This window comes from Chlorocebus sabaeus, chromosome 23 (assembly GCF_047675955.1).
Source record: "Chlorocebus sabaeus isolate Y175 chromosome 23, mChlSab1.0.hap1, whole genome shotgun sequence".
Classification (NCBI taxonomy): domain Eukaryota; kingdom Metazoa; phylum Chordata; class Mammalia; order Primates; family Cercopithecidae; genus Chlorocebus; species Chlorocebus sabaeus.
Window position 1 is genome coordinate 5014130 of NC_132926.1, and position 23759 is coordinate 5037888.

Here is a 23759-nt window from a genome sequence, read left to right on the forward strand (position 1 = left end):
AGTCTGACCAATATGGAGAAATACAAAAATACAAAATACAAAAACTTCTATTGAAAATACAAAAATTAGGCCAGGCGCAGTGGCTCACGCCTATAATCCCAGCACTTTGGGAGGCTGAGGTGGGTGGATAACCTGAGGTCAGGAGTTCAAGACTAGCCTGGCCAACTTGATGAAATCCATCTCTACTAAAAATACAAAAATTAGCCGGGCATAGTGGCAGGTGACTATAATCCCAGCTACTCAGGTGGCTGAGGCAGGAGAATCGCTTGAACCCAGGAGGAGGAGGTTGCCCTGAGCCAAGACTGCGCCATTACATTCCAAACGGGGCAACAGAGGGAGACTCCATCTCAAAAAAATAATAATAATAAAATTAAAAAGGGAAAGCTATGCTCTAAAATGGAAAGATTTCAACATATACCATTATGTGAAAAAGGAAAACCAAGTGTGCACAGTCCACTACCTTTCCCTTAAAAAAAGTGGTCTCCAGGGGAGCACAAGAATTGGAGGCGTTACCTGAGCAAACATGGCACAGAGGCCACTTCACTGGTTAACTTTTCATGTATTTTTTAATCATTCAATTTGAAAAACTATTGACTCAGCTTAAAAGTAAAAACTGATTAACGAACGTCTATTTAATATAATCCTTTCCTTTAATTAAAACTATTAATTTCTTATTTGGTTGGATATGGTAACCAGATTCCAAGCTGGCCCCCAATTATCCCAGCCTGATAGTATTCATGCCCTTGTGTAATCCCTTCCCTATCGGCTTGGTATGTGTGGCCAGTCAACAGAATACATCATAAAAAGTTACTGCGTCTTCCTGCTTGGTCTGTCCCTCTCTCTTGGATCACTCACTCCGGGAAAAGCCAGCTACCATAAAGTAAGCAGGCCTATGGAGAAGTCCAAGTGGGAAAGAGCAGGCCTCATACAAAGAGTTAGCAGCCATATGAGTGAGCCATCTTGGACAGGGATCCTACAGCCTTCAGAGACTGCAGCCCTGGCAGACATCTTGACTGTAAATTCATTAGCGAGACTGAGCCAGCACCACCAGCTAAGCCACTCCATGATTCCTTACAAAATGTGAGATAATAAATGTTTACTCCTCTAACCTGCTACACTTAGGGGTCTGTTACGCAGAAGAGATAACCAATATAGCAGAAAACATTCCATCCACAGCTCTAAAAACTTATGTTCTCATAAAATTGTAGTAAAAACACTATAAAATTATTAGCATAGTACTGGATATTAAAACTCCTATTAAATCAATAAGACTGTAGTAAAAAGGCCGGGCGCGGTGGCTCAAGCCTGTAATCCCAGCACTTTGGGAGGCCGAGACGGGCGGATCACGAGTTCAGGAGATCGAGACCATCCTGGCTAACACGGTGAAACCCCGTCTCTACTAAAAAATACAAAAAACTAGCCGGGCGAGGTGGCGGGCGCCTGTAGTCCCAGCTACTCGGGAGGCTGAGGCAGGAGAATGGCGTGAGCCCAGGAGGCGGAGCTTGCAGTGAGCTGAGATCCAGCCACTGCACTCCGGCCTGGGCGACAGAGTGAGACTCCGTCTCAAAAAAAAAAAAAAAAAAAAAAAAAAAAGACTGTAGTAAATATGAGTTCTTCAAATTTTTACAGGAGTCCAAAGTTAGTTTTCAAATATCTAGAAGCACAATAAGCTTTGAATCAATAAATCACTTGAAAACAGACGTAGCTATATAATAAATGAAACTGATTATACAACTACAGAAAATCATTAATTAAAATGAAAACCAGATTGGGAAAATATTTATATCCAATGAGATGAAAGTTTAATATGTATAAAACATTAACTCCAAAAAGATACATCAGCAAAGAATATAGACACAAAACTCCTAGAAAAAAATACAATCAGTAAACAAGTAGAAATCATTTTCAACAATAAAACTGCACTAGTTAAAGCAATCCTATAGTAGCATTTTGCACCCACTTAATAAAAAAAAAAAAAAAATCAGTGTTATCTATGTGTGGGGCAAATGCTAAATTCATACACTATTTAGAACTATGTGTAAAATGGTAAAATCCTTTTGGAAAGCCATCCAGAAATAAGTACATCAAGAGCCAACTATACGTAAAATCATATTCCACTATCAGCAATTAATCCTCAAGAAATAATTTTTAAAAAAAGGAAAAAATAATAATTCCACAGACATTACTATGAAATTGATAAGGTACCTACCAAGACTTCACTTACAACTCTAATAATTATCTTCACCTCCAAAGAATTTCAGTGGTTTAATTACCTGCCCTAACACTTCTACCCAAAGCTCTGTTAGAAAAGCACTTTACATACAAAACCTAAACAAACACAAAATTTAAAAGAAAAAATAAATAAATATAAAACCTGGGCAGGCCATGGTGGCTCACAGCTGCTATCCCAGCACTTTGGGAGGCTGAGGAGTGTGGATCACTTGAGGCCAGGAGTTTGAGACCAGCCTGTCCAATGTGGTGAAACCTGTCTCTACTAAAAATATAAAAATTAGCCAGGCGTTGAGGGCACACTCCTGTATCGGGAGGCTGAGGCCCAAGAATCACTTGCAAAAAAAAAAAAAAAAAAAAGAAAAGAAAAGAAAAGGCCGGACATGGTGCTCACGTCTGTAATCCCAGCACTTTGGGAAGCCGAGGCGGGTGGATCACGAGGTCAGGAGATCAAGACCATCCTGGCTAACATGGTGAAACCCCATCGCTAACTAAAAATACAAAAAATTAGCCAGGCGGCCGGGCGCGGTGGCTCAAGCCTGTAATCCCAGCACTTTGGGAGGCCGAGACGGGCGGATCACGAGGTCAGGAGATCAAGACCAGCCTGGCTAACACGGTGAAACCCTGTCTCTACTAAAAATACAAAAAACTAGCCGGGCGAGGTGGCGGGCGCCTGTAGTCCCAGCTACTTGGGAGGCTGAGGCAGGAGAATGGCGTAAACCCGGGAGGCGGAGCTTGCAGTGAGCTGAGATCCGGCCACTGCACTCCAGCCTGGGCGGCAGAGCGAGACTCCGTCTCAAAAAAAAAAAAAAAAAAAAAAAAAAAAATTAGCCAGGCTTGCTGGTGGGCACCTGTAGTCCCAGCTACTCGGGAGGCTGAGGCAGGAGAATGGCGTGAACCCAGGAGCCGAAACTTGCAGTGAGCCTGGCAACAGAGCGAGACTCTGTTTCAAAAAAAAAAAATCGCTTGAACTCAGGAGGCAGAAGTTGCAGTGAGCTGAGATCATGCCACTGCATTCCGGCCTGGATGAGGGAGTGAGACTCTGTTCCAAAAAAATAAATATAGGCCGCGCACAGTGGCTCATGCCTGTAATCCCAGCAGTTTGGGAGGCTGAGGCAGGCGGATCACAAGGTCAGAAGATCGAGACCATCCTGGCTAAAACGGTGAAACCCCGTCTCCACTAAAAATACAAAAAAAGTAGCTGGGCGTGGTGGCGGGCGCCTGTAGTCTCAGCTACTCGGGAGGCTGAGGCAGGAGAATGGCATGAACCTGGGAGGCGGAGCTTGCAGCGAGCGAAGATCGGGCCACTGCACTCCAGCCTGGGAGACAGAGCGAGACTCTGTCTCAAAAAAGAAAAAGAAAAATAAATAAATAAATAAATAAATAAAAGCATATACAAACATACAGACCTACACACATACATACACACACAACCTGGCTGGGCACAGTGGCTCACGCCTGTAATCCCAACACTTTGGGAGGCCAAGGCAGGAGGACCACTTGAAACTAAGAGTTAAAGACTAGCCGAGGGAACATAGTGCGATCCCATCCCTACAAAAATAAAAATAAAAGTTAGCTGGGCATGGCCAGGTGCAGAGGCTCATCATGCCTGTTACCCCAGCATTTTAGGAGGCCGAGGCAGATGGATCACGAGGTCAGGAGACCAAGACCATCCTGGCTAACACGGTGAAATCCTGTTTCTACTAAAATACAAAAAATCAGCCGGGCGTGGTGGCGGGCGCCTGTAGTCCCAGCTATTCGGGAGGCTGAGGCAGGAGAATGGTGTGAACCCGAGAGGCGGAGCTTTCAGTGAGCTGAGATCACGCCACTGCACTCCAGCCTGGGCAACAGAGCGAAACTCTGTCTCAAAAAAAAAAAAAAAAAGAAAGAAAGAAAGAAAAAGTTAGCTGGGCATGGTGGCACACACCTATAGTCCCAGCCTACTCGGAGGGGCAGAGGTGCGGGGATTGCTTGAGACTGGGAGATTGAGGCTGCAGTGAGTTGTGACTGCATCACTGCACTCCAGCCTAGGCAAAAGAGTGAGACCCTGTCTCAAAAAATAAAAAATAAATAAGGACAGGCACGGTGGCTCACGCCTGTAATCCCAGCACTTTGGGAGGCCGGAGCGGGCCAATCACCAGAGGTTGGGAGTTCGAGACCAGCCTGACCATCTCTACTAAAAATACAAAAATTAGCCAGGCGTGGTGGCACATGCCTGTAATCCCAGCTAGTCAGGAGGCTGAGGTAGGCGAATCGCTTGAACCCGGGAGGCAGAGGTTGCAGTGAGCTGAGATCATGCCATTGCACTCCAGCCTGGGCAAATAGAACAAAACTCCATCTCAAAAATAAAAATAAAAATAAAAATAAAAAAAGACTGAGTCTCACTCTGTTGTCCAGGCTGGAGAGAAATGGCACAATCTCGGCTCACTGCAACCTCTGTCTCCTGGGTTCAATTCCAGATTCTTGTGCCTCAGCCTCCCAAGTAGCTGGGACTACAGGCACCCGCCATCACGCCTGGCTAATTTTTGCATTTTTAGTAGATAGGGGTTTTGCCATGTTGGCCAGGCTGGTCTCCAACTCCTGACTTCAGGTGATCCTCCCACCTAGGCCTCAAAGTGCTGGGATTACAGACATGAGCCACCGTGTCCTGCTGGCAATTCTTAATATATTGTGACATGATGGAAGTGCTGTTCCCCAATATACTAATTATAAAAACAGACTTAACATATTTTCATTGTAGTTGAACCAACTACAATATTAAAGAAATGCCGGCTGGGCGCGGTGGCTCAAGCCTGTAATCCCAGCACTTTGGGAGGCCGAGACGGGCGGATCACGAGGTCAGGAGATCGAGACCATCCTGGCTAACCCGGTGAAACCCCGTCTTTACTAAAAAAAATACAAAAAACTAGCCGGGCGAGGTGGCGGGCGCCTGTAGTCCCAGCTACTCGGGAGGCTGAGGCAGGAGAATGGCGTAAACCTGGGAGGCGGAGCTTGCAGTGAGCTGAGATCCAGCCACTGCACTCCAGTCTGGGCGACAGAGCGAGACTCCGTCTCAAAAAAAAAAAAAAAAAAAAAAAAAAAAAGAAATGCCTTTGGTATATACAACTGTAAATTATGAATTTACAATCATATTTTTAAAAAGAAAAGAAATGCTTTTGAATGTAAAATTCCAATGACAAATTAGTGTGGCATTAACGTCTTATTTTCACTGGGTACAGATACAACTTGCACATCACCTACTTTCACCAGGGAGACCCAACAGCTCCAATTACAGCATCAAGAGAAATCAGGGATAACACAGGAAATAAAGACTCATAATTTTCAAAGAAAGACTACCTTCAGACTCATTCTGGTATGTTAGGGAACATCACATAACCAGTAATTACTTTTAATTTAATATGTAAATATAATTGTTCATTCTCCAAAATAGATTTTATCTTTCCAGCAATTGCTAAAAGAGTATTATGGTATTTCATATAAGGTCACTAGCGATGTGAAAGGAACTTTAGAGGTTATTAATAAAGTAATTTCACCTAATACCAGCAACAAACACTAAAATTTGTTCCAATTTACTAAGGGAAAATCACAAGTACGTATGATTTTATTGGTTCCCTAACAAATTATCTAAAAATGGAAGCAACATTTTCAAAGCATGGTTTGTGGGAGGGTGCAGTGGCTCACACCTGCAATCCCAGCACTTTGGGAGGCCAAGACGGTGGATTGCCTTAACTCAGGAGTTCGAGACCAGCATGGACAACATGGTAACACTCTGTCTCTACTAAAAATACAAAAAAGCTGGCTACGGTGGCGAGTGACTGTAATCCCAGCTACACGGGATGCTGAGGCAAGAGAATCGCTTGAGCTCGGGAGGCAGAGGTTGCAGTAAGCCGAGATCGTGCCATTGCATTCCAGCCTGGGTGACAGAGCAAGACTCCAACTCAAAAAATAAATAAATAAGATAAAAATAAAAAAATACAAATACAAAAAATTAGTCAGGCATTGTGGGACACGCCTGTAGTCTGAACTACTTGGGAGGCTGAGGTAGGAGAATCGCTTGAACCTGGGAGGCAGAGGTTGCAGTGTTCCCAGATCACGCAATTGCACTCTAGCCTGGGCAACAAGTGAGAGTGTCTCAAAGAAAAAAGAAAGAAAGTAAGTATGGTTTGTATACAGGCATTTAAAAGAATATGGGTCATCTAGAACAGGGGTCCCCAGTGCCCAGGCCGCAGACTGGTACTGGTCCTGAGTCTGTTAGGAACTGGGTTGCATAACAGGAGGTGAACAGCAGACAAGGGAGCATTATCGCCTGAGATCCCACTCCTGTCAGATCCGGGTGGCATTAGATTCTGCGAGGATCATGAACCTTATTGTGAAATGCGAATGCAAGGGATTTAGGTTGCGCGCTCCTTATGAGATTCTACCTAATGCCTGTAATCTAAGGTGGAAAAGTTTCATCCCCAAACCATCCCACTCCCGCCTGGGGAAAAACTGTTTCCCAGGAAATTGGTCCCTGGTGCGAAAAAGGGTAGGGACTACTAATCTAGAATAAATCAAAAACTCTCTCTGTATGGAATCCACCATACAAAACTGTAATCCTAGCACTTTGGGAGGCCGAGGTGGGGAGATCACCTGAGGTCAGGAGTTCGAGAACAGCCTGGTCAATATGATGAAATCCCATCTCTACTAAAAAATACAAAAATTAGCCAGGCATAGTGACACACACCTGTAATCCCAGCTACTCCAGAGGCTGAGGCAGAAGAATTGCTTGAACTCAGCAGGTAGAGGTTGCAGTGAGCCAAGATGGCACCACTGCACTACAGCCTGGGCAACAAGAACAATATTCCGTCTCAAAAAAAAAAAAAAACACAATGAGAGGAGACATTACTACATATCTACACGAATTGCTAAAATTAAAGTAGTGACAGCACCAAATGCTGGTGAGGATGCATAGAAACTGAATCACCCTGCCGGGTGCAGTGGCTCATGCCTGAAATCCCAGTACTTTGGGAGGCCAAGGCGGGTGGATTATCTGAGGTCAGGAGTTCAAGACCAGCCTGGCCAACATGGTGAAACCCTATCCCTACTAAAAATACAAAAAATTAGCCGAGCATGGTGGCACACGCCTGTAATCCCAGCTACTCAGGAGGCTGAGGCAGGAGAATCACTTGAAGCTGGGTAGCAGAGGTTGCAGTGAGCTGAGATCGTGCCATTGTACTTCAGCCTGGGTGACAGGGCGAGACTCCGTCTCAAAAAACAAAAAATAAAAGAAACTGGAACACTCATACTGATAGTGAGAATGTAAATGGTACAGACACTATGGAAAACAGCTTGGTAGTTTCTTATAAAACTGAAGATTGGCCGTGCGCCATGGCTCATGCCTGTAATCCCAGCACTTTAGGAGGCCGAGGAGGGTGGATCACCCGGGGTCAAGAGTTCAGAAACAGCCTGGCCAACATGGTGAAACCCCATCTCTACTAAAAATACAAAAATGAGCTAGGTGTGGTGGTGGACGCCTATAATCCCAGTTACATGGGAGGCTGAGGAAGGACAATCAGTTGAACCCAGGAGGCAGAGGTTGGAGTGAGCCAAGATCGCATCATTGCACTCCAGCCCGGGCAACAAGATCAAAACTCCCTCTCAAGAAAAGAAAAAAAAAAAAAACTTAACATGCCATTACCATATAATCCTGCAATTTTTCTACTGGTATTTATTCCAGAGAAGTGAAAACTTATAGTCACACAAAACCCCATAAATGAACGTTAATAGTACTTTTACCTTAATCACCAAAAGGTAGCATTGGCCCAGATGTCCCCCAACAGGTGCATGGTCAAGCAAACCATGGTATATTTGTATCATGGAATATTACTTAGTGATAAAAAGGAAAAAACTAGGGCCGGGCACGGTGGCTCACATCTATAATCCCCAGCACTTTGGGAGGCCAATGCAGGTGGATCACTTGAGGCCAGGAGTTCAAGACTACCCTGGCCAACATGGCAAAACTCCATCTCTACTAAAAATATGAAAATTAGCTGGGTGTGGTGGCAGGGGCCTGTAATCCCAGCTGCTTAGGAGGCTGAGGCAAGAGAATCGCTTGAACCTGGGAGGCGGAGATTGCAGTGAGCCAAGATCGTGCCATTGCACTCCAGCCTGGTCCACAAGAGTGAAACTCCGTCTCAAAAAAATAAATAAATAAGTAAGTATTGATATAGTCAACAGCTTAGCTGAATCCCCTGGAAATTATGCTAAGGGAAAAAAAGACAATCCCAAAAGGCTGCATACTGTATGATTCATATTTATCTAACATTTTTGAAAAGACAAAACTTTAGAAAAATAAAGATTAGTAGCTGACAAAGGCTAGAGATGGAGGGACTAGGCCAGGCATGGTGGCTCCTGCCTGTAATCCCAGCAGTTTGGGAGGCCAAGTCAGGCAGATTGCTTGAGCTCATGAGTTCTAAGACCAACTTGAGCAACATGGTAAAACCCCATCTCTACAAAAACATACAAAAATTAGCGGGCCATGGTGGCAAGCACCTGTAGTCCCAGCTAATCAGGAGGCTGAGGTGGGAGGATCGCTTAAGCCTGGGATGCAGAGGTTGCAGTGAGCTGAGATGCAACTACTGCACTCCAGCCCGGGCAGCAGAGCAAGACACTGTCACATACAAAAAAGAGATGGAAGGGTTGCCTAGAAGACGACGGATGTAGTTATAAAAAGGCTGGCAACAGCAGGGATCCTTACTGTATTAGAATTGTTCAACGACTTTTTTTTTTTTTTTTTGAGACAGAGACATACTCTGTTACCCAGGCTGGAGGGCAGCAGCGCGATCTCAGCTCACTGCAACCTCTGCCTCCTGGGTTCAAGCGATTCTCCAACCTCAGCCTCCCGAGTAGCTGGGATTATAGGCATGAACCACCACACCCAGCTATTTTTTTTTTTTTTTTTTTTAATTTTTAGTTAGACACGGGGTTTCACCATGTTGGCCAGACTGGTCTCAAACTATCGACCTCAGGTGATCCAGCCGCCTCAGCCTCCGAAAGTGCTGGGATTACAGGCATGAGCCACTGCACCCGGCAACATTTAGAAACTTGACTGCAGTCGTGGATATACTAACCTACACAAGTGCTAAAAACATAAAGAACTTAATATACACACAATGAAAGACTACCAGTAAAATTGGGGACATCCAGAATATGTCCTGATAGAAATATACATTTCTTTTAAGGAAAAAAATAAAATTTAAAGACATCTGAATAAGATGGATAAATTATATGAACATCAATGCCTTAGTAAGACTGGCTGGACGCGGTGGCTCAAGCCTGTAATTCCAACACTTTGGGAGGCCAAGGCGGGCGGATTACAAGGTCAGGAGATTGAGATCGCCCTGGCTAACACGGTGAAACACCCTGGGTATCATAGCATGCGCCTGTAGTACCAGCTACTCAGGAGGCTGAGGCAGGAGAACTGCTTGAACCCGGGAGGTGGAGGTTGCAGTGAGCCCGAGATAGAGCCACTGCACTCTAGCCTGGGTGTCAGATGGAGACTCCGTCTCAAAAAAAAAAAAAAAAAAAAAAATCGGTGAATTACATCAACATCAATATTCTAGTTCTGTGGTATTAGATATTTTTTGCAAAATACTACCATTGCAAAACCAGGCAAAATATACAAGGGACCTCTCTATATTCTTTTTCGTAAGAAAAAGGGTCATACTCTGTCACCTAGGGTAGAGTGCAGTGGCACAATCATACTTCACTGTAGCCTCAAACTCCTGGGCTCAAGCAATCCTCCAACCTCAGCTTTCCAAAACGCTGGGATTACAGGCATGAGTCACTGTGCCTAGGCCATGGAATTTCCTTATTTTGGGGTTTTTTTTTTTTTTTTTTTTTGAGATGGAGTTTCACTCTTATAGCCCAGGCTGGAGTGCAATGGCACCATCTTGGCTCACCACAACCTCCACCTCCCGCGTTCAAGTGATTCTTCTGCCTCAGCCTCCCGAGTAGCTGGGATTACAGGCACGTGCCACCACGCCCAGTTAACTGTGTATTTTTAGTTGAGACGGGGTTTCTCCATGTTGGTCAGGCTGGTCTCGAACTCCCGACCTCAGGTGATCTGCCTCAGCCTCCCAAAGTGCTGGGATTATACACGTGAGCCACCACGCCCAGCCTGGATATGGAATTTGTTACAACTGCATGCGAATCAACACTTATCTAAACAAAAATTTCATAATAAGAAAATATTCGCGGCTGAGGTGGCTAATGCAGAGCAGAATTGCTTGAAGCCAGAAATTCAAGACCAGCCTGGGCAACATAGCAAGACCCTGTCTCCACCAAATAATTTTTTGTTTAATTAGCCAGGTGTGGTGGCATGGCCCTGTAGTCCCAATTACTCATGAGGCTGAAGTAGGAGAATCACTTTAACACAGGAAGTCTAGGCTGCAGTGAGTTGTGGACTCCAGCCTGGGAAACAGAATAAGACCCTGTCCTCAAAAAAAAAAATCTTGTTACATGCCTTTATGAAAAGATGTCTTAACATATTAACCAAAAGGGAGAAAAAGGGGTGCGTGGAGAGAAGAGACAATTTCTAATAGAATATTAAGAGTATAAATGAGGAAGCATATGAAAGTGACAAAAATCAAGAGATTTTTATATTCCATTTCTAAGTTTGCCTCTTCTTTTTTTTGAGATGAAGTCTCACCCTGTCACCCAGACTGGAGTGCAGTGGCACAATCTCAGCTCACTGCAACCTCTGCCTCCCGGATTCAAGTGATCCTCCTGCCTCAGTCTCCTGAGTAGCTGGAACTGCAGGCACGTGCCACCACACCCGGCTAATTTTTTTTTGTATTTTCAGTAGAGACAGGGTTTCACCACGTTGGCCAGGCTGGTCTTGAACTCCTGACCTCAGATAATCCACCTGCCTCGGCCTCCCAAAGTGCTGGGATTATAGATGTGAACCACCGCGCCCGGCCAAGTATGACTTTTCTAAATTCAAAAAGGTTCACAGGAATTACTTTAAAAGGCTACAATTGAGATTATTTAAATTAGATTCAGAAATAACTGTTCAATTGTTATTATCCTACCACTAAATTTCAGAGATTGGATCTCCTTTCAATGGGCTCTCCTGAAAACCAGGAAGAAGAAATTAAACATTTCTATCTAGGACAAAAGACAACCTGCAAAAAGCGACAATGTAATAATCTTACACCACTTAACAGCTGGAATACAGAAAGCTATTGATCCTATTGCACAAATTAAATTATTCTGATTATCAAACAAAAATACAAATGCTCCTGATTATTAATTAAAAATGGAAACTGTAAACAGCAGTTAATGTCTTTATCTTACTAATTAAATAAGTTTGGAAAAATAGAGAAAAAAAACAAAAACTCAGCCAAACACAATGGCTCATGCCCGTAATCCCAACACCTTGGTAGGCTGAGGGCGGCGGATCACTTCGGCCCAGCCAGGAGCCAAGATCACGCCACTGCATTCTAGCCTGGGCGAAAGTGTGAGACCCTGTCTCAGAAAGAAAAAAAAACTCAAAAATATCTTTCTTGAAATTCACAACTCTTTCAAATGTACATTTGGCTCTTGGCATGCAGCAGTATGCATCACTTACAGCGTACCTACTTCAGGACTAGCACTGCATTACTTCATATAAATTATCTTGTGTCATGGCCAGGAGGGATGGCTCACGCCTGTATAATCCTAGCACTTTGGTAGGCCGAGGTGGGTCGATCACCTGAGGTCAGGAGTTCGACCAGCCTGGCCGAACATGGTGAAACCCCATCTCTACTAAAAATACAGTATTAGCCCGGTGTGGTGGTGCACGCCTATAACCCAAGCTACTTGGGAGGCTGAGGCAGGAGAATCAACTTGAACCCAGGAGGTGGAGGTTGCAGTGAGCCAAGATCATGCCATTTTGCACTCCAGCCTGGGCACTAGAGTGAGAATCTGTCTCAAAAAAAAAAAAAAATTATCTTGTAACGCAGACTCAACAACCCTCCGAGGAAGGTACTAGCCATAATTTAGAACTGAGGAAATGGGCCTCAGAGACATTAAGGGACTTCTTCCACTAAACAGATAGTGCAGTATGCAGGCAGAGATGTCCAGCCTAAAACCATTATAATTTATTATCCTTGGCCAGGTGCAGTGGCTCACGCCTGTAATCCCAGCACTTTGGGAGGCTGAGGCAGGCAGATCACAAGGTCAGCAGTTCAAGACCAGCCTAACCAACATGGTGAAACCCCACCTGTAATCTCAGCTACTCAGGAGGCTGAGGCAGCAAAATCGTTTGAACACGGGAGACGGAGATTGCAGTGAGCCAAGATCGCACCACTGCCCTCCAACCTGTGCAACAGAGCAAGACACCATCTCAAAAAAAAAAAAAAAATTATTATCCTTAATTAGGAGAGTGAAAGTTGAGAATGGAGAAAAAAATTAACGCATGAGATATTAAGAAGCTCAAATTCAAAAGGCCTTAGAAATTGAGTACATGAGGAAATGAAAAAAGAAAAACCAACCAACCTGTAAAGTTTTAGAAATTTGGTCCACTGAAAATGATGAAGACTGACAATCCGCTCATAACCTTCCTAGCTAAAATGTACTCACTCCCCTCCCAAACTGTACCTCTGTAATAGCATGATTCATTCATTAACTCGATATGTCCCCAGTAAAAAGAAGGCACCATGCTATATGCTGTTAAGATGCAAAGATGAATCAGACCAGGAGAATAAAGGCATGAGTAAGGGGAGAGTATGGAGCAAGGGACCATTAAGAGTTCAGTTTGGCTGAACTCAGGGTACACAAGGCTCTAGCATAAGATTTGGAAAGGTCAGGACAGGATCCTATCAAAAAGGACACTGAATTTGGGCTTTATTTGTTTAGAAAATGAGGTATGCGTCATTTAAGTTATAAATTTAAGTAGAGACCCAGTATTTCTCATTTTGGAAGCAGGAAGTAATTTTATATAGGATAGACTGGAAGGAAAGACTAAATGAAGACCAACAATAAAGATGCCATTGAAAAATGATTAAAGGGAGAAACTGAGGGCATCTATAAAATTTTGTAATAGTAAAAACATTTAACTATACAGCACGGCATATAAGCCTATCTTTATACCTTTATCTGCTGACAACCCCACTCTTCCCAGATAGCTAGCCAAGGATTTCTGGCCACTTGCATATGCTATTCCCTCTTACTGGTATGTCTCTGCTCAAACTATAAATAACCACTCTGTGAAGTCCTCCCTGATTATTCTAGGCATGCCTTCCTTCACACTCCCAAAGTATTGCATACATAACACCTACCAGACCACTTAGTATTCTGTATTGTCATTGTTTACGCTAGTTTTTGCCACACAGTGAAGTTCTTTAAAAGCAGACTATCTCTTTCCTTTTTCAAATTTTTTTATTTTTTATTACACTGGCAGTGCCTAGCTCAAGAGGTATTCAATTGTATTTTAATCATTTAAATGAATAAGTGACTGCAAGGTTTCCAGCTTTGAGAAGAACAGGATAATGATGTCATCATGAACACAGAAGTAAATGTGTATTTGGCAATAAAAGAGATGGGTTCAAAATGAAAATAATAGGCTGAGCGCAGTGGCTCATGCCTGTTATCCCAGCACTTTGGGAGGCGGAGGCAAGCGGATCACTTGAGGTCAGGAGTTTGAGACCAGCATTGCCAACATGGCAAAGCCCTGTCTCTACTAAAAATACAAAAATTAGCCAGATATGGTGGTGGGTGCCTGTAGTCCCAGCTACTTAGGAGGCTGAGGCAGGAGAATCACTTGAACCCAGAAGGCAGAGGTTGCAGTGAGCCGAGATGGCACCACTGCACTCCAGCCTAGGTGACAGAGAAAGACCCTGTCCAAAGGAAAAATAAAAAAGGAAATAATATTACATTTTAGGTGAATATGACACAAGGTAGAAGAGCAGCTCAGTTGACAATTAGAATTTCTTGGTTTGAAGTCAGTTCAGAAGAGAGTATTATAGAGTGGAGTAGCAGCAGAATCAATGAAAGTGGATGAGACTGCAGAGAAAGAGGAAGAAAAAGAGAATAAGCACTCAAAAAAGGACTATTTAAAAAGTGGTATGCAGGTCGTGGTGGCTCACACCTGTAATTCCAGCACTTTGAAAGCCTGAGGCAGGTGGATCACTTGAGGTCAGGGGTTCGAGACCAGCCTGGCCAACATGGTGAAACCTTGTCTCTACTAAAAATACAAAAATTACCCAGGCATGGTGGAGGGCGCCTGCAATCCCAGCTACTTGGGAGGCTGAGGCACAAGAATCGCTTGAACCTGGGAGGTGGAGGTTGCAGTGAGCTGAGATCATGCCACTGCACTCCAGCCTGGGCAACAGAGCAAGACCCCGTCTCAAAAAAAAAAAATTATCAACCCAATTAAAGTACCAGCTTAGAATTACAAATTGTAATGACAATCACTTCACTTCACTGTATGCAGAGAAAATAAGAGCACATGATGGTAAACTGACAAGAGGCAAACAGTCCACTTAGAGGTAGATACACAAAATAACTGAAAATATGACCCTTCTTTCTCTAATTCTAGACAGAAAATCTACAACCCTAAAAACTACTCTTACCCACTGCCAAGAGAATATTCTCCTTTTTTTTTTTTTTGACAGGATCTTGCTCTGCTGCCTAGGCTAGAATGCAGTGGCGTGATCATGGCTCACTGCAGTCTCAAACTTCTGGGCTCAAGCGATCCTACTACTGCCTCAGCCTCCTGGGTAGCTGGGACTACAGGAATACCACCACATCCAACTGAGTGTAGAGACAGGATCTCAGTATGTTGCCCAGTCTAGTCTCGAACTCTGGGCCCTAAGCAATCCTTTCGTCTTGGTTTCCCAACTTGCTAGAATTACAGGTGTTAGCCACCAAACCCAGCCAAGATTACAGACAAAAAGAGACAAATAGCAATTTGCTACGGATTTTCTAAAATTCCCAGCATAGTAACTATACCTACTGCATCAATAACTTAAATCAACTGTGAACAGCTTGAATACGTTAATATTATATGACTACATAGAAGAGTTATTTTTAATTACACTTTTCTGAAGCCTTATTGCTTACCTAACTTTGCATTCTAAGATTGACTGGTTTTTTTGGGTTTTTTTTTTGAGACGGAGTCTCCCTCTCGCCAGGTTGGAGTGCAGTGGCGCAATCTCAGCTCACTGCAACCTCCACCTCCCAGGTTCAAGTGATCCTCCTGCCTCAACCTCCCGAGCAGCTGGGACTACAGGCATCCGCCATCATACCCGGCTAGCTTTTGTATTTTTCGTAGAGACGAGGTTTCACCATGTTGGCCAGGATGGCTTTTTTTTTCCTTGAGAGGTAGTTTCGCTCCTGTTGCCCAGGCTGGAATGCAATGGGGCAATCTCGGCTCACTGCAACCTCAGCCTCCCAGGTTCAAGCGATTCTCCTGCCTCAGCCTCCCGAGTAGCTGAGATTACAGGCTCCCGCCAGTATGCCTAGCTAATTTTTTGTATTTTTAGTAGAGACGGTGTTTCGTCATGTTGGCCAGGCTGGTCTTGAAATCCTCATCTTAGGAGATCTACCCGCCTCAGCCTCCCAAAGTGCTGGGATTACAGGCGTGAGCCACCACGCCCACCCTGACCTCACTTTTTAAGTCCTCAGTCTAAGAACGGGTTCCATGGCTCACACCTCAGCACTTTGCCAGGCTGAGGCGGGTGGATCACCTGAGGTCAGGAGTTCACCAGACCAACATGGTGAAACCCCATCTCTACTAAAAATACAAAAATTAGCTGGGTGTGTGGTGCACACCTGTAATCCCAGCTACTGGGAAGGCTGAGGCAGGAGAATCACTTGAACCCAGAAGGCAGAGGTTGCAGTAAGCCAAGATCATGCCTTGTACTCCAGCCTGGGTGACAAGAGCGAAACTTTGTCCCCAAGAAAAAAAAAGTCCTCAGTCTAAAAATATCAAAGGCAAAAATAAATGCAATAGATTTCAATCACAATTCTGAACCAAATTCCTAAAATAATAAATTAGGGAATGGGTACAGTGGCTCACGGCTGTAATCCCAGCACTTTGGGAGGCCAAGGTGGGTGGATCACCTGAGGTCAGGAGATCGAGACCAGCCTGGCCAACATGGTGAAACCTCATCTCCAATAAAAACACAAAAATTAGTCGGGTGTGGTGGTGCACACCTGTAGTCCCAGCTACTCGGGAGGCTGAGGCGGGAGAATCACTTGAACACAGGAGGAGGCGGTTGAAGTGAGCCTAGATTGCACCACTACACTCCAGCCTGGGCGATAGCAAGACTGTCTCAAAAAAATAAAAATAAGTAAACTTACATACTTGCTTCTTCAAGCTCATAAAGTCTTTGAGCAATTTCAATTTCTCCCCCCAAAAAAAACTTCTACATTTGTGCATTTGCTAACTCCCATTTCAGACATGTAAGCTACTATCTAAAGGCTCCAATATTTTCCGTTTTTTTATTGTCTTTTTTTTTTGAGACAGAGTTTCATTCTTGTTGCCCAGTATGGAATGCAATAGTGCAATCTCAGCTCACTGCAACCTCTGCCTCCCGCGTTCAAGCGATTCTCATGCCTCAGTCTCTCAAGTAGCTGGGATTTCAGTTGCCCACCATCACACCCGGCTAATTTTTGTATTTTTGTAGAGACAGAGTTTCACCATGTTGGCCAGGCTGGTCTCAAACTCCCAACCTCAGGTGATCTGCCCACCTCAGCCTCCCAAAATGATGGGATCACAGGCGTGGGCCACCACACCCAGCCTTCATTTTTTTTTGTTTAATAGAACCAATAGTCCACTAACATCTCTTTGATGAGAAACAGGTTTACAATTCTATTTGTATGCTTCTAGAGAAACATCTATCTCCATTGTCAGATTTAAATTTATGTGCAAAAACAAAGACAAAACGATATATATAAAATAAATTTCAACGTGAACCCAAGAAAAAGGATTTCTGAGCTGCCAATAAGTTTTCAAAACAGCCTACCTACCCTAGGACAATTCAGACTCAAGATAACCACTAAAGCAAATTTTTCAAAATCTGCAATTGCCCAAGAAACCAAGGAGTACTAAGGCACAATTAAGATAAGAATCAACAGAAACAAAAGTGACACACCCACATTCTCCCTCTGTAACTTTAAAAAACAGCAGGGAATAAGGTAAAGTGAATGTTTAATGAACTCAGAATAACAACATACCATAAAAGTTTTTCTTGTAAAAACTTAATGTGGTATCTCTGAAACATTTTTTGGCCAAAAAAAATTTATCTTTGGTAACATTACCGGCGGTAACCAAACAATGTGTTTGGGCAGAAACAAAATCAATATCAAATATTAATATTTAAAGCTGAAGGAATCTTAAAGCAATCAAGTACTTTTGGAATTTAGAGGCAATAGAATTGAGGCTAAGAGAAGTGAACTGATCATTTAGCTAGAAGTCAAGAAATTCTGCATAAGCTCAAATAAAAACAAACGTTATCATTTATCACCCTCTAACAATACTTGACAACATTACTGAAAACAGCAACTCAAATAAGATACTCTCCATTTCTATACACACAGAATATGTATCACACATACACATACACACTTCAAAATCTGAAACTACTGTAGTTCTAGCTGATGCAGGAGGATTGAATGAGCCCAGGAGTTCCAACGCCAGCCTGGGCAACATGGCAAGGCCAGTCTCTAAACAATAAATTAATATAAAACTTTGTCTTAGTTACGGTTCTGTTAAAATAAAATAAAACAAAACTAGAAAAACTTCAAAAACTAATGGTGATACAAAAATTAGCCAGGCGTGGTGATGGGTACCAGTAATCCCAGCTACTCGGGAGGGTGAGGTAGGAGAATCGCTTGAACCCAAGAGGTATAGGTTGCAGTGAGCAACCACTGCACTCTAGCCTGGGCGACAGAGTGAGACTCCATCTCAAAAAAAAAAAAAAAAAGAGCCGATGGTGGCACTCATCAAAAGCACAGGATGCTATACCTTCACAACAGCTAGTTCAGAAAAATTAGTCTAATTTAGATTTTGACAATGTCCAAAAAAACCTCATCTTAGTCACTTTAATCTGTGTTCAAAATGCCCTTCAACCTGAAGAGTCAAGTCATCAAGTAAAAAATAATCTGCTACATACAGCAACAGGACTCCAAGCACTAAATTGGTTCACCTGCACTCATGGTGCTGGCAGGCCAAAACCCATCTTTTCTTTTTTTTCTTAATCATATATATATCTCCATCTTGAGAAATTAAATCAGAACTCAATCAAATGCCTTTAAAAGCATTAGCCTACTCTCAATGAAGAGTTATTTGGAAAAAGCTTAAAATAACCAAACTCATACCAGAGATGAATTTAAAAATCAAAGTAAAATTCTGCCCAAAAGCTTATGATTAGCAATAGGATTTCAGCTGTGAACTGATAAGCAACCAAAAACAAATTTGTTACAAGTTCTCTTTAAGTGGCCTGTATATATACATATACGTATATATTTAAGTTGTACCAAAAACTGCTTACAAATGGCAATTCCTGTGAAGTAGATGATGATGAAGTTCCAGGTAATTCTAGCATGTTTCCTAATGTACTGGTACTGGAATCTGGATCATCCTGAAAAGATAAATTTATTGAGTTTAATTGCTCTTCTATTGTAATGTTTGTATCTCCTAGTGAAAAGGGGGCTGGGAGAAGGGCTGCTTTTTCATTGCTGCCGTCCACTTCATTTCTTTGCTTATTTTTCTGTGTTTCAGTCTGAGGAGCTAATGGCAAGAATGGCGATTTGACTGCACCGTGTCTACTCTCTGGTGTGCTGTCTTGTTCACTTCCCATGGCCACTTTTACACCATTCTCTGATTTAGTCTCATAATTGCAGGTGGCATTGGTCTGAGTTTCCTCAAAGATCTCCTCTATACTCTCATCCTCTGTGACTGGCTGTTCTGGGTCCATTTCAGAATCTACATCTGCATCGTCCACACAAGTAAAATTCTCAAAGTGCAGAAAGCCATTCTTGATAGTCTTTGTTACTTTTACCTGGAGTTCAGGGGAGTTATTACAAGAGAGTTCCTGTTTCATAGCAAGTGCTGTAGGACCACCAGGACTCAAAGAAGTGCAAACAATTGGCGTCTGAGCTCTTGAATCACTTTTTTCAGGGTCTTGAAAGGATTCTGATCCATCAGCAGACCCATTTAAATACTCTACATTGATCATGGAGGCCAAATCCTGTAGTCTCCGCAGTGGAATGTAACAAGATGGAGAATCTTGTCCATAAGCATTTTGGGATGTTCCACTGACAGTCGATAACTGCATAGTACACCCATTAAGTGGCTCAGAAAAATTGGATTGACCATTACCGAAAGGGCTGTCCTTGTCTTCAGGGGCATCTAAATTCACTGGATTGGAAAAGGGCAGCAGACAATTTCTTCTGGGTAGTTCACAGGTCTGATCCATCCTGGGCTGGCATCAACCTGGAATCCAAAAGCACAGCAATTAATCTGAGTTAATAGGCCATCTGACTCGACTCTTCAAAATGGCAGCCACTTCAAGGCCTAGTGGCCTCTATGCCACTCCGCTGCACTTCTATGGCCAGAAAAAGTTCCCCCGACTGGAGATGAAAAAATGGCCTCGGGGAGCCTCTGAAAACTCCATTTTCCCGAAGCTGGGCCGATCCTGCCCATAGAAACAGCCCGTCTCTTTTTCCTCCTCTGCAGACTGGTGGACCTTGGGCTGAACTAAAATTAAAACCCCTCTGCCAGTCAAAATTCCCAATTCTCAAACAGGAATCATCCTCCCCCTCCCTCGCCAGGGGTCGAGCAACTGGATCTCTCAAAGGCAAATAGGCTGCGGGGTCCGAGGGGGGCTCCTGGACCCTGCACAAAAAGGTACCCCCCCTTCCTGGCTGGCTCGGGCGCAGCGGTCACAATAGCGCTGCACCCTGCGCCCAGCCAGCACCGGAGCCTTTGCAGCGGCGGTGCGCAGGCCGCAGGCGAGCCGGCCGAGGCGGGTGCACCCCAGAGCTCGCCTTCCTGAATGCAGGCCTGCTGGGGTCCGCAGCTGCAGGGCCCAGAGGCCGGGACGCGGCAGAGGGAGAAACCGAGGCGGCCGGCGAAGCCCAGTCAGGGCAGCAGCAGCTGCTACAGCCTGAAAAACATGGCTGCTGCCGACGCCGCCGCCGCCTGCCCGGGCCGCGCTCCTTCCCGCAGCGGCGGCAGCACCTCCCAGCCGAGCCGATCGCTCTCATCAATATTCAGCAGCAAGCAAAGTTTGCTGCGGGAGGGCAGCCGGCCCCGCGCCCCGCAGCCTGCTACCTGAGGGGAGGCTGAGGCCGAGGTGTTCGCGGGCGGCCGGCGGGGCACGGGCCGCGCCGGGAGGAAGTTCGCGGCAGCCCGGCCAGCTAGGCCCGAGCCCGGCTGGTAGTGATGGAAGAGGGGGAGGGGGCCGGCGGCTGCAGCGCCGCCGGCCACCAACCCCGCACGGCGCCCGGCCCTCCTCCGAGCCCCTCACCTCACGGCCACCACCATCTTCCCGGCCCGGCCACCTCCTCCCTCCCTCCTCCTCCTCGCGCCTGCCCGCCGCCCACCCCAGCGCACTAGTTACCGTGCCCCGCGCCCCCTCCCGGGCCAGCTGGGGGGAGGGGGTGACCCTCATTACACTGGGGTGCGAGCGGAGCGGTAGGGAGAGAGCGGGGCCGCTCGCCGCACCCCCCTCCCCCCGCGTCTCTCTTCAGGGGAGAAGGCAGCGAGCGCGACCTGCCCCGGCCTATTCCGCCGCCGCCTCCTCCTCCTCACACCCCCACCGCGCGCGCCCCCGCGGCGGCGCGTGCGACCGAGCGCCTCGCGCCGGCCCGCGTGCGGCTGGGCCCCGAGTGCGCGCGCACCCCTTCCCCCACCGCGCGCTCGCGTTCCCTTGCCTCACTCTTCGGGGTTCAGGGCGGGTGAAGTCGGGCTTGCGAGCGCGCCGCCCAATCAGCGGAGCTGCCGCTGCCGCCCCCTCCCCTCCCCCTGCGCGCCCGCTCGCGGCCGGGGCCTACGGGCCGGCCCGGCTGCCCGGGCGGGGCCTGAGGCGGGCTCCCCAGGGGCCTCGCGCGCCTCCTTGGAGTGTCGGGGCCTGCGGGCGTCGTGGGTGGCATTCCGATCCCCTCACCTACCTCGGGGCACAGCGCTGGCCTCGAGCCGCACACGGTTCCCGCACCCTACGCGTCTCGAACCCCAACCCAGGCGGCACCTGGCCCGGCTGAGGCCTGTCCGATCGCCCCACCAGCCCCGCTCGGGCCCGCGTCAGTCCCGGCCTCCATCTTAGGTTACAGCCCAGGCTCCCCATCCACTGGGCACCTGCCCTCAGCCCGCTGGGTTCGGCCCGAGGCCAAGGCAACCCCCCTCCTGCCGCAGGGCTCACCTGGGGGCTTGGGCTGGGGTCTTCGAGGCCTCAGGCCCCGAGCAGATGCGGCCGCAGGTGAACCCCCCTACCCGGCCGCACCCCAAACCCACACCACCACCACCACCACAGACCAAGCTGAGCAGGAAACAAAATGGAGGCAGCAGCTCGGGTCTGCCTCCCTGAGCCAAGCCTGTGCAGCCCCAGGGCTCCCTCCTGTCTCAGGCTCGACGCCCGCGAGGCAGAGGTGGATCGTCCCGGGTGCCGCGGGCAGCCGCCCTACAGCAGCGCAGACGGGCCGGGGACTCGGCCCTGCGGTGCCCACAGCCCCTCACCCACCACCCCTTCCCTTCCCCCTCCCCCCATCCCTCTCCCTCCCCCTGCCCGGCCGTGCGGGGTGAGCGGCTCCGGGGAGCCGGGTCGGGTTACCCGCCCGGGCACTGCTCGCCCGGCCGCGGCCTCCGCGCTAGAACGAAGCCAGGCGACCCCAGCGCTGAGCCCACCCCCGCACGGAGCCGGGCTGCAGCCTGACAGCGCGCCCGCACCTCGGCCTGCAGCCGTGCGGCCCCCGCCCAGGGAGGCCGAGTCCCCAGCGCGGGCCCAGCCGGGACGAAGCTCCCTCACCACCCCCGAGCCCAAGGGTCCTCGCAGCCTCGGGCGGGGTGAGGGGAACGCCCGGGGAGGGGGTTCTCTAGTCCCTGCACCGCCTCCCGCGCCTAGTCAGGGTCTGGGCCTGGCACGGGGGCTCGGGCAGCGGGCGCCGGCCGGCGTGGGTATGTGCGTGCGCGCCGGGCTGGGGGCCGGGACGGGCCGCGCCTCGCACCGCGGACGTTGCAGTTCTCGGCACCCAGGCAGATGGCCCTCTCGTGCCACTGCCGCCCAGCGCGGGCCGACTGCTCCGCAGCCCGGTTCCCCGGGGAGCGCGCGCCTCGCCCCTGAGGGCCGGGCATCTGGACCCCAGCGGAACTGCGCCGGCACACGGGACCGCCCGGCTGGCCGGGACAAGCCGGCTGGCGCAGCCCTCGGCCTGGGGCCTCACGGCCTGCATCTTGCACCGGGCCCGCAGCACCGACCCTAGCGCGGCCGCGTGGCGTCCAATCCCCCAAGACAGCGGAAGGGCAGGACAGGGAGCCCGAGCTGGGCCTGAACTTGCGACTCCAGCTCCTCGGACCCTTCCCCCAGCCCGGACTCCGTCGCCCCTGGGCTTGATCCCCATCAAGAAGCTCACCTCAGGAGTTACCTGGTCCCTAGGGCGCTAAGCGCCTTCTTGCTGTTCAGAGGAAGCCGGATCCGGCCGCCATAAATATTCCGCCTCCTCCAGAAAGCCTTCTGTGATTAGATTTGGAGTTAACTCCATCTCAAGCTGAGGGCACCGCCCTCGAGGGCCACGTGACTACTGTTCTTCCCATGGCTTAGTAAATGTGCATAGTTATTGCCCCAATGAACTGTTTACTCATTGCCTTCTGTTAACTGTGAGCCCACCTGGGAGAAAGGCCATTTTTGGCGTTGCCCTGTGTGACATCAGTGCTGGCCAGCTAAACTCCATCCTTCCTTCACCCAGCGACTGGCCCAGCGGGCGTGGAGCTCGAGATGCTCTTACCCTTTTGCTCTCCAAGGCCCACAGTCCAGTGATGGAGGCTCCCAAGTCAACAGGCCCTCAGCTCATGTCTGCCAGTGCCGGATGCAGACCCCGCCAAGACGGCCAGTGGGCTTTGTTAGAGGGAAGGCGCCCACTGGAACGGGAGTGATGAGAGGGCCGTGACCTCAGGGAGGCTCCTTCTGTTGAAGAGTCACAGGTACCCTGAAGATTCCCAGATGCAAAGTCAGGTTGGCAGTTGTCTATGTGCTGGGACCAACCAGAGAAAAGTCCGGTCTATACCTACAAGGGCCAGCCCTTTGTTCTGCCAGGGTCACTCACCCTGCTTATCCCATCTGGGCAATTCGACTCAACAGGGAAGCTCTGACTGGTTCTGTCTTCACACCTAATAATTTGAGCCAATCATTTTGACTGACAATTACTCCTCTGCCAATTGCCCCAATTCATCAATGCTCCTCCCAGTCCTTTACTTTGCCACTAACCATCCTGAGGGCCTGAGAGCTGCCTTAAACAAGTCACTTAACAGCCCTGAGCCTCAGTTTCCCCATCTGCAACTTCCAATGCAC

General features: G+C 47.5%; 1 protein-coding gene across 10 annotated transcripts in view; it reads right to left on the reverse strand.

Annotated features, from left to right (window-relative positions):
* The window catches only part of NSD1 (nuclear receptor binding SET domain protein 1), a 172729-nt gene extending 149767 nt beyond the window's left edge, over positions 1–22962 (reverse strand). Inside the window, exons 1-3 of one of the 10 annotated variants that reach the window (XM_073010487.1) lie at positions 22825–22962; positions 19577–19690; positions 18747–18836 (exon numbers count right to left, since the gene is read on the reverse strand). In XM_073010487.1, coding sequence (XP_072866588.1) covers positions 18747–18836; positions 19577–19606 — 120 coding nt within the window. In that variant the 5' untranslated portion in view covers positions 19607–19690; positions 22825–22962. Of the gene's footprint in view, positions 1–18746; positions 19691–20530; positions 20698–20819; positions 21012–21132; positions 21218–21617; positions 21903–22824 lie in introns of those variants that run through there. The other 9 variants (XM_008015412.3, XM_073010486.1, XM_037992576.2 and 6 more) reach the window with 9 other exon arrangements.
* Between the last annotated feature and the right edge of the window lie 797 nt (positions 22963–23759).